This window comes from Ornithorhynchus anatinus, chromosome 2, assembly GCF_004115215.2.
Source record: "Ornithorhynchus anatinus isolate Pmale09 chromosome 2, mOrnAna1.pri.v4, whole genome shotgun sequence".
NCBI classification, from domain to species: domain Eukaryota; kingdom Metazoa; phylum Chordata; class Mammalia; order Monotremata; family Ornithorhynchidae; genus Ornithorhynchus; species Ornithorhynchus anatinus.
In genome coordinates, this window is record NC_041729.1 from 15,220,865 (window position 1) to 15,232,098 (window position 11,234).

General features: G+C 50.9%; 1 protein-coding gene across 2 annotated transcripts; it reads left to right on the forward strand.

Annotated features, from left to right (window-relative positions):
* Positions 1–443: 443 nt before the first annotated feature.
* On the forward strand, positions 444–6,556 carry UBC (ubiquitin C). Of its 2 annotated transcripts, XM_029057906.1 has the most exons (3): positions 445–546; positions 4,877–6,199; positions 6,428–6,556. In XM_029057906.1, exons 2-3 carry the CDS (start codon positions 4,880–4,882, stop codon positions 6,479–6,481), a joined length of 1,374 nt encoding a protein of 457 aa, XP_028913739.1. In that variant the 5' UTR covers positions 445–546; positions 4,877–4,879; the 3' UTR covers positions 6,482–6,556. The 2 variants fall into 2 exon arrangements, with proteins under 2 accessions (XP_007665115.2, XP_028913739.1); XM_007666925.3 differs by having other exon boundaries at positions 444–546; positions 4,877–6,556.
* The last annotated feature ends 4,678 nt before the right edge of the window (positions 6,557–11,234 follow it).

Sequence of the window (11,234 nt, forward strand, 5' to 3'; positions counted from 1 at the left end):
GGAGGAGAGGAGGGCAGGACACACATAAACACAATAAGACTAACAATTAATGTCATCAGCTAGGGTTGAAGGAGAGAGAGCCGACACAAAGGCGGTGGGGCGGGGAGGAGGAGCTGAGCAGAGGGAGGAGGGGAAGGACGAGCTCCATTGGCAGCGACCTGGATCCCGTTCCGGGAATCCAGTCCGGGTTTCGAACCTTCCGTCCGCCCTCTCCCCCCCCACCCGGGGACGCTGCACTTTCGAAAGCCTGAGAATCCCTCCGCCCCATCGCGTAGAAACTTCTTCCCGGCACCGACCCCCCATCACACAATCTCAAAAAGGCTCCGGGGAGAGTTTTCCGAGGAGAGACGGTGGCCAAAGTTTCTCCTTTCCCCCTCTGAGTCGGGCGGAGCGGGGGGGAAATAGTCCTTTCTGGGCCTTTCGGCGGAGGGATCCCAACCGCAGGGAGCGGTGACGCAACCGGCTATAAAGGGGCGCCGGGCGGGGCGCAGTTAGATCCGCCGAGGACCGGAGTCGTCGCTGTGTTTGAGCCGTCACCGTCTCTCGGTGAGGGGGAGGCTCCGAGGCCCCACCAGGGCATTGGGGGCGGGGGTTTGGGGGACTTGGCGGGGACGGGGAGCCGGACGCGAGAGCGAGAAATGGCGAGGGGGCGGCAAGATGGCGGGCCGACGCGGGGCGCTTAGGGCGGGAAGGGCTTGGTGGGGGAAAGGCCCCTCGGGTCTCTAGGGGTCGTTAGGATCGGGGGGGATTGGAGGAGCGGAGCGCGTTGAACGTCCCCGAGGTGAGTGGCGACGGCGGGGTAAAGGCGGTTTCGTGGGGGGACTGATGGAGGGCGGCCAAGAGGAGGCCCCGGTGGGGGGGGGGGGCGGTTGGGGCGCGCGCGCGCCGCCGCCGTTGGCCGGGGGGAAGGAAGGGGGCGCGCGCGCACGCAGGCGCGGGGCCGTCGGCGCGTCACGTGACGCGGCCCCCCCCCCCCCCCCGGACAGACGCTTGCTTCCTGGGGAGAAAGGAGCGGATATTGCGGGATTTCTGTCTCACAGTCTTACACACACACACAGTCACTCTCACCCGCACGCAGTCACCCACTCACACACACACACCCACTCAGTCTCATACGCGCGCGCGCGCGTTCAGGCACTCACTCTCACACACGCGCGCTCAATCACGCGCGCGCAAGCTGTCACACACACACACGCGCGCAAGCTGTCACACACACACGCGCTTAAGCTCAGTCACTCTCGCGCGCGCAAGCTCAGTCACTCTCACACGCGCGCGCAAGCTCAGTCACTCTCACACGCGCGCGCAAGCTCAGTCACTCTCGCGCGCGCGCGCGCAAGCTCAGTCACTCTCGCGCGCGCGCGCGCAAGCTCAGTCACTCTCGCGCGCGCGCGCGCAAGCTCAGTCACTCTCGCGCGCGCGCGCAAGCTCAGTCACTCTCGCGCGCGCGCGCAAGCTCAGTCACTCTCGCGCGCGCGCGCAAGCTCAGTCGCGCGCGCAAGCTCAGTCAGTCAGTCGCGCGCGCGCGCGCAAGCTCAGTCAGTCAGTCGCGCGCGTGCACGCGCAAGCTCAGTCAGTCGCGCGCGCAAGCTCAGTCAGTCGCGCGCGCAAGCTCAGTCAGTCGCGCGCGCGCGCAAGCTCAGTCAGTCAGTCGCGCGCGCGCAAGCTCAGTCAGTCGCGCGCGCGCAAGCTCAGTCAGTCAGTCACGCGCGCGCAAGCTCAGTCAGTCAGTCAGTCACGCGCGCGCAAGCTCAGTCAGTCAGTCAGTCACGCGCGCGCAAGCTCAGTCAGTCAGTCGCGCGCGCGCGCAAGCTCAGTCAGTCAGTCGCGCGCGTGCGCAAGCTCAGTCAGTCGCGCGCGCGCAAGCTCAGTCAGTCAGGCGCGCGCGCAAGCTCAGTCAGTCAGGCGCGCGCGCAAGCTCAGTCAGTCAGTCAGTCACGCGCGCGCAAGCTCAGTCAGTCAGTCGCGCGCGCGCGCGCAAGTTCAGTCAGTCAGTCGCGCGCGCGCAAGCTCAGTCAGTCAGTCAGGCGCGCGTGCAAGCTCAGTCAGTCAGGCGCGCGCGCAAGCTCAGTCAGGCGCGCGCGCAAGCTCAGTCAGTCAGTCGCGCGCGCAAGCTCAGTCAGTCAGTCGCGCGCGCAAGCTCAGTCAGTCAGTCGCGCGCGCAAGCTCAGTCAGTCGCGCGCGCGCGCAAGCTCAGTCGCGCGCGCAAGCTCAGTCAGTCAGTCGCGCGCGCGCGCAAGCTCAGTCAGTCGCGCGCGCAAGCTCAGTCAGTCGCGCGCGCAAGCTCAGTCAGTCAGTCGCGCGCAAGCTCAGTCAGTCAGTCGCGCGCGCGCGCAAGCTCAGTCAGTCAGTCGCGCAGGCGCGCGCCAAGCTCAGTCAGTCAGTCGCTGCGGCGCGCAAGCTCAGTCAGTCAGTCAACGCGCGCGCAAGCTCAGTCAGTCAGTCAGTCACCGCGCGCCAAGCTCAGTCAGCCAGTCAGTCCACGCGCCGCGCAAGCTCAGTCACAGTCAGTCACCGCGCGCAAGCTCAGTCAGTCGCGCGCGCGCAAGCTCAGTCAGTCAGTCGCGCGCGTGCGCAAGCTCAGTCAGTCGCGCCGCGCGCAAGCTCAGTCAGTCAGGCGCCGCGCAAGCTCAGTCAGTCAGTCAGTCACGCGCGCGCAAGCTCAGTCAGTCGCGCGCGCGCGCGCAAGTTCGTCAGTCAGTCGCGCGCGCGCAAGCTCAGTCAGTCAGGCGCGCGTGCAAGCTCAGTCAGTCAGGCGCGCGCGCAAGCCCTCAGTCAGCATGCGCGCGCCAGCTCAGTCGTCGCGCGCGCAGCTCAGTCAGTCAGTCGGCGGCGCAAGTCAGTCAGTCAGCGCAGTCGCGCGCGCAAGCTGTCAGTCGCGCAGCGCAAGCTCAGTTCAGTCCAGTCGTCGCGCGCGCGCAAGCTCAGTCAGTCAGTCAGCGCGCGCAAGCTCAGTCAGTCGCGCGCGCAAGCTCATCAGTCAGTCGCGCGCGCGCGCAAGCTCAGTCAGTCACGTCGCCAGCGCCGGCAACTCATCGTCAGTCAGTCGCGCGCGCGCAAGCTCAGTCAGTCAGCGCGCCGCGCAAGCTCAGTCGCTCAGTCAGTCAGCGCGGCGCAAGCTCAGTCAGCGTCGCGCGCAAGCTCAGTCAGTCGGACGTCGCACGTACGCAAGCTGTCACTCACACACGCACTCAGTCCTCACTCTCACACAACCGATCACTCTCACACACGCGCATGTGCCCAGTCACTCACTCTCACACCCGCGCCCAGTCACTCACTCTCACACCCGCGCCCAGTCACTCACTCTCACACCCGCGCCCAGTCACTCACTCTCACACCCGCGCCCAGTCACTCACTCTCACACCCGCGCCCAGTCACTCACTCTCACACCCGCGCCCAGTCACTCACTCTCACACCCGCGCCCAGTCACTCACTCTCACACCCGTGCCCAGTCACTCACTCTCACACCCGCGCCCAGTCACTCACACACTCACACACACGCTCAGTCACTCACACACACGCTCAGTCACTCACACACACGCTCAGTCACTCACACACACGCTCAGTCACTCACACACACGCTCAGTCACTCACACACACGCTCAGTCACTCACACACACGCTCAGTCACTCACACACACGCTCAGTCACTCACACACACGCTCAGTCACTCACACACACGCTCAATCACTCACACACACGCTCAATCACTCACACACACGCTCAGTCACTCACACACACGCTCAGTCACTCACACACACGCTCACTCACACACACGCTCAGTCACTCACACACACGCTCAGTCACTCACACACACGCTCAGTCACTCACACACTCTCACACACGCAGGCAGTCACATTCACACGGTCACACACACCACACCCAGCAGCCCAAGGGGAAATGCATGCAATTTGATCCACATTCCCCTCTTCGGCTTCAGTATGGTTCTTGCCGCCTTGGTTTGGGCCGTCCATCAGTTGACACATCCCCTCCTCCCCCTTAATAATAACTTTGGTATTTGTTAAGCCATTACTATGTGCAGAGCACTGTTCTAAGTGCTGGGGGAGATAGAGGGTCATCAAGTTGTCCCACGTGAGGCTCAGTCTTCATCCCCCTTTTACAGATGAGGTCACTGCGGCTGGAGAGTCAGAGGTCATGGGTTCGAATCCGCTTGTCAGCTGGGTGACTGTGATCAAGTTGCTTAACTTCTCTGTGGCTCAGTGACCTCATCTGTAAAATGGGGATTAAGACAGTGAGCCTTATGTGGGACAGCCTGATTACCCTGTATTTACCCCAGCGCTTAGAACAGTGCTCTGCACATAGTGAGCACTTAACAAATACCAACATTATTGTTATCATGTGACTTGCCCACAGTCACACAGCTGCCAAGTGGCAGAGCTGGGATTCGAACCCATGATCTCTGACTCCCAAGCCCGTGTTGTTTCCACTGAGCCACGCTGCTTCCCCTCAGCACAGTGTTCATTTGTATATATTATTACCCTGTTTATTTTGTTAGAGATATACATCTCTACTTATCTTGCTGACTTCATGTTTTTGTTTTGTTTTACCTTGCTGCCCGTCTCCCCCCAGTTAGACTGTGAGCCCATCATTGGGCAGGGATTGTCCCTATCGCCAAATTGGACATTCCAAGCGCTTAGAACAGGGCTCTGAACCTAGCGCTCAATAAATACTATTGAATGAATGAATGAAGGGCCCTGTTGCCGCCTTGTTCGAAGGAGTGGGTTTCTTTATACCGTCTGATTTGTGGAGGACTGTGGCTTGCCGAAAGAAGCCGAGGAGTTTTATCGGGGTGAAAGTAGAGGAAACTTATTCCAAAAAGGGGAGCTTAATTCTTATCTGCTGCTTTTGTGTTTGAACAGACAATGCAGATTTTTGTGAAAACCTTGACTGGTAAAACCATCACCCTCGAGGTAGAGCCCAGTGACACCATTGAGAATGTCAAGGCCAAGATCCAGGACAAAGAAGGCATCCCCCCGGATCAGCAGAGATTGATCTTTGCCGGAAAGCAGCTGGAAGATGGGCGCACCTTATCTGACTATAACATCCAGAAGGAATCCACTCTGCACTTGGTCCTGCGCCTCAGGGGTGGTATGCAGATCTTTGTGAAGACCTTGACCGGCAAGACCATCACCCTGGAAGTGGAGCCCAGTGACACCATTGAGAACGTCAAGGCCAAGATCCAGGACAAAGAAGGCATCCCCCCGGATCAGCAGAGATTGATCTTTGCCGGAAAGCAGCTGGAAGATGGGCGCACCTTATCTGACTACAATATCCAGAAGGAATCTACTCTGCACTTGGTTCTGCGCCTCAGGGGTGGTATGCAGATCTTTGTGAAGACCTTGACCGGCAAGACCATCACCCTGGAAGTGGAGCCCAGTGACACCATTGAGAACGTCAAGGCCAAGATCCAGGACAAAGAAGGCATCCCCCCGGATCAGCAGAGATTGATCTTTGCCGGAAAGCAGCTGGAAGATGGGCGCACCTTATCTGACTACAATATCCAGAAGGAATCTACTCTGCACTTGGTTCTGCGCCTCAGGGGTGGTATGCAGATCTTTGTGAAGACCTTGACCGGCAAGACCATCACCCTGGAAGTGGAGCCCAGTGACACCATTGAGAACGTCAAGGCCAAGATCCAGGACAAAGAAGGCATCCCCCCGGATCAGCAGAGATTGATCTTTGCCGGAAAGCAGCTGGAAGATGGGCGCACCTTATCTGACTACAATATTCAGAAGGAATCTACTCTGCACTTGGTTCTGCGCCTCAGGGGTGGTATGCAGATCTTTGTGAAGACCTTGACCGGCAAGACCATCACCCTGGAAGTGGAGCCCAGTGACACCATTGAGAACGTCAAGGCCAAGATCCAGGACAAAGAAGGCATCCCCCCGGATCAGCAGAGATTGATCTTTGCCGGAAAGCAGCTGGAAGATGGGCGCACCTTATCTGACTACAATATCCAGAAGGAATCTACTCTGCACTTGGTTCTGCGCCTCAGGGGTGGTATGCAGATCTTTGTGAAGACCTTGACCGGCAAGACCATCACCCTGGAAGTGGAGCCCAGTGACACCATTGAGAACGTCAAGGCCAAGATCCAGGACAAAGAAGGCATCCCCCCGGATCAGCAGAGATTGATCTTTGCCGGAAAGCAGCTGGAAGATGGGCGCACCTTATCTGACTACAACATCCAGAAGGAATCCACTCTGCACTTGGTCCTGCGCCTCAGAGGTGGTATGCAGATCTTTGTGAAGACCTTGACCGGCAAGACCATCACCCTGGAAGTGGAGCCCAGTGACACCATTGAGAACGTCAAGGCCAAGATCCAAGACAAAGAAGGCATCCCCCCGGATCAGCAGAGATTGATCTTTGCCGGAAAGCAGCTGGAAGATGGGCGCACCTTATCTGACTACAACATCCAGAAGGAATCTACTCTGCATTTGGTCCTGCGCTTGAGGGGAGGTGTTTAAAAACCCTCAAGTTACTTGCAAGCTTTTGAGTACCTTCCCTGCACTTTTCTTTCAATAAAGTTGTTGCATTCCCGATGCGTTTGCGTTGTTTCTTTTTTTAAATGCCAAACATAAAGCCCAAAGCCTGGTTTTTAATTTATCAGAAAAACTCAAAATAGGCAAAACACTGAAGTTTTTTCAATATCCCTTTTAACTCTTTCATGGAGTCTAAATTTTCCAGTTGTGCGTTTAGGGCCTCTGAAGAGTTCAGCACATGATTGTAGACATGAATCTACTTTAAGACCTTTAAATTTAAAGCTATTCCCAATCAGTAAATTGAAGATTTTGGCTAGATAAACTCTGCAGTGGTAAAATAATGTAGATAACTTTTCAAAGACTTTACTTTTGAAAGGTTATGTCAATTTGTCAACTGAAGCAATATGAAAGTTTTATTTTCTGTGGGTAATGGAAGTGCCTGGCACTTAAATACTATCATATTAAGAAAAGGTCCAAACTTAGCTTTTGAGGAAAGTCCCTTAAAAATAGATATAATTGAAGTTTCTATACGCAAGCCTAAGGGCTACAGATCAGAAAAATGTTACGTTTAATTCCAGAAAAATCAGTTTTGATAAGTTATTTTCATACTGATGCCAAGACAAATTTTTGGCTTAATCACATAGATGTAAGGCTGGCATATAAGCTATTTTTCATAGTTCAGATCAGGCTAAATATACATTTTAAGTTGAGCTAGTGCTTAATGTCGAATTTCAGTTTACTCTTAGTACTTGATACCCATTAATATAATTGAGTGAAGCAGACAACTCTGGAAAAAAGAATCCCAAAAAATGCCATAAAAATGGGCTGTAAGGATAGAAAATCACTGGCTTAATCCCCATTCTTAAATGTGAAAGTATGGGGAATATTTAAGGGGTGAATGGGCTGGTAGAAAAATAGTTTTTCTTGGGTTCAAAAGCAACCTTTGCACTTCCAACTTTGCTCCCCATTATAAAACCAGTGTACTTGGTAAAAAGGATTCATAGAAATTCATGAGGAGGTAATTGGTTAGAGGATACTAAAATCAATATATTACTACTAAAAGTGAAGTTGAGAAGACCACAAGCTGGAAGAAAAGTTGAGACAAGGTTGAATTAGCTGTATTCAAAATGCCACCTCTACCTGTAATATTTAGGTGCTGGCTTTTATCAAGCCTTGGAGTACTAGGAATCAATCACTGACCCCTGGGGGGCTAATCATCTCAGGGAAAGTATATTGGGTCTATTTACTGTGCTCTCCCAAGTGCCCAGTAAATTCTGCACAAAGTATGGACTATAAATTGGCTGAGCCCTATCATGGAGTTGTAACGTCACTCCTCTGCTTCCACCATTGACGGGGTCTGCATACAAGGTTGAAGGGTTACACCGTGCTGATCGATGGAACAGCTTTACCCTAATTGTCCTCAGTCTGGGCCAATATGTCATTAGCTCTGGTACTACACCGAAGTCCGGGATCACCGAGGCCAGAATTGGGTTTTATATAACCTGGCTCCTGGTACCTATTTTTTCTGTAATTAGTTGCATAAGCTTTAAACTTGCCTGATTTACAAGTGAACGCTGGCAAGCTAGTATTTAAATTCTGTCAGTGGAGTGCATGTGAGTGCTTGTTTGTGCAAAGTGGCCTTCACTTGAGGTTGGAGAGTGGTTTCACCTCAAGATGCTGGGAAATTAGCAGTCATATTCATAGCAGGCTTTTTAAATCTGTCACCTGAAGCAGGCTTTTCAGGGTGCATTTGCACTTAGAAAAAAAAAACAATAGATGTGCTTCATTTTCTCTTCTTAGGTCAACATTCCCATTTGCTTTTTTGAATTCGGAGTGTGGAAGCCTACAAACCTTTGCAGTATTTTACAAAATACTCATCGTATTGAAGGGTGGCTGAAGAAGTGTACTGAAGAACTGACATCCACTCACCAGCCTATAGAGGGAACCAATGCGACAGTTTGGTTTGGGTTTGAAGTTGAAATTCTCTGTTTCTGGCCTGTTAGGATATTCTGCTCTAAAATTAGGGTCTGCTATAATTTTCATTTCCTACTGCACCTTGTTCAGGTACCTTATCCCCTATCTTAAGTAATGAGCTTATTAAAATTTAGGAAGAAAATATTGAAATGTATTTTTGACTCAGAAAATTGTTGCTTGATGCATCTTCAGCTTGCTCATGATAGTTAAAAGGGACCTAAAGGTCTCATTCCCACCTGTGTACTCCTTCCCACCACTTAGTACAGTGCCCCTTTGGGCCAGGAACTCCCTCCCCTTTTATATCCCACGGTCCACCACTCTCCCAACATTCAAAACCTTCCTAAAATCACACCTCCTCCAAGAGGATTTCCTGGCCAAGCCCTCATTTCCCCTACCTGCCCTCCCCTCTGTGTCAACTCTGCACTCGGTCGTGACCCCTTAAAGTGCCTTTAAACAATAATAATAATGATGGTATTTGTTAAGTGCTTACTATGTGCCAAGCACTGCTCTAAGCACTGGGGTAGATACAAAGTAATCAGGTTGTCTCACTCGGTGCTCACAGCCTTAATACCCATTTTACACATGAGGTAACTAAGGCATAGAGAAGTGAAGTGACTTGAAGTCACACGGCTGACAAGTGGTGGAGGCAGAATTAGAACCCATGACCTCTGGCTCCCAAGCCTGGGCTCTTTCCACTAAGCCACGGTGAAACTCACCCCAATCCCACTGCACTTATGTAAATATCCTTATACTATCGATCATTATGTGCCACTCTATTATATTGAACTTTCCCCAGCACATAGTATAATGCTCTGCACATAGTAAGCACTCAATATCATTGATAGTAAGCACTTAAGTACTGCTATTATTCAATCATCTTCAATGGTATTTCCTGAGCACTTACTGTGTGCAAAGCACTGTACTAAGTGTTTGGGAGAGTACAATATAACAATAATAGACATATTCCCTGCCCAAGGTTTACAATCTAGAGGGGAAGACATTTAGTATGCATGGCTCAGTGGAAAGAGCATGGGCTTGGGAGTCGGAGGTCATGGGTTCGTATCCCAGCTCTGCCACTTGTCAGCTGTGTGACTGTGGGCAAGTCACTTAACTTCTCTGGGCCTCAATTCCCTCATCTGTAAAATGGGGATTGACTGTGAGCCTCATGGGGGACAACCTAATTAAGCTGTATCTACCCCAGCACTTAGAACAGTGCTCTGCACATAGTAAGCGCTTAACAAATACCAACATTATTATTACTACTAAAATAGACAACTGAATTTTGAAGTTGAATTAATCAAACGGTCATAGTCATAAGGCACAAGGGCCCTTAAGAGATCTGCCTAATCCAACTTCTCCAAGCTGTGGCTTCCTTTCTCAGCTGTAAAGATGTACCAGGGATGAGATTTTTCAAGTTAAAGCTTGTTCCAGTGTTGAATCCTTGTTGAAGCAGGGTGGTCTAGGGGAGAGAGCCCAGGCCTGAGAGTCAGAAGGTTTTAAAAACCCTTCTGGAAGTATCCTTTCTTTGGATGACCTGAGGATTTGTTTTGGTAATATTTCTAATTCAGTTTCATGAATTATTGCTCCATATTTTCTGGGACTGCTTAAGAGCTGGAGTACCTTCGGAAGCCAAAAACTTCCTCAACTCCTGCTCATTCAGCTAAATGGCCTAACTCAATAATGCTGTTATTTAACCGGTCTTCAGGCTGGTGGTAATAATTGTTTTATACATAGGACTCTAAATAGAATCTTATTCCATGCACTTCAATTTATTTGGAAAAGTAATGGAAAAGAAGATGCAACGATTACTTATACTGGATATGAAACAAAGAACTGCTTTTTTCTTGATGGTTTAGTGGGAAAGGGAGTTTGCTAGCATACAATGAATTCAAGCAAACATCAACTCCCAAGTTTCGATTGAGCAAATATCTGCTTGATTTTCTCCAGTGGAGCAGTCCAATTGAGCAATTCAGGTCAAAAGGTCCTCTCTGGGGACTGAATTATCCAGTTGGACAGTCTGTGTTGTCATTATTACCATTATTCCTACTAATAACATTCCTTGTGCTCAGCATTGTATTAAGCCTGGAAGCAAATACATGAAACTCAATTCAGACCGAGTCCCTTGTTTTCCAAGGACTCACTCTAAATCACACCGAATGATTATATTTAATTCCATAATGAGGACATAATCTAATCAAGATAAATAGGTTAAAATTCAAAAGTTTAAAATATCAACCATAAAACGGACTTGGATTCCTGCAGAGCCACGGGTTAAAAGTTCCAATGCTCCCATCCTGCCAGTTCTTCCATCACTGAATTGCACATGCATTGTCAGAAGAGCTTTCCTAAAGTGGGTAATGAAAACATGTTATGGAAAAACTGGCTGTTTTGGATCGGGTCTGCATGGAACGAACTAATTAGATAGTTACTCAATCCTTCAGTTCACTTGGGCTATATCACATGACCTTCCTCTTCTTCATAGGTCACTCTTTTTCCTCAACAGAAAAGAATAACTTTTAATCTCCTTTTGTGTTGGCATTTAATTTGTCCTCACCAAGGAGGTTATCAGCTAGATATTCTACTAAAACAGCTTTTCAAAAGAAAAATATCTGCCATAATTGGGTTTTTTTTCTCTCTCAATTGTCAAGAGGTACTTTGTCCTCTTCTAGGGAGTTTGTTTGTATTTGATTGCTTCACCTGTCACTTGCCACTTTTGGGACTGTTGCTAATCATTAGCCTCAGTGGCTTAAGAATGAAACATGAA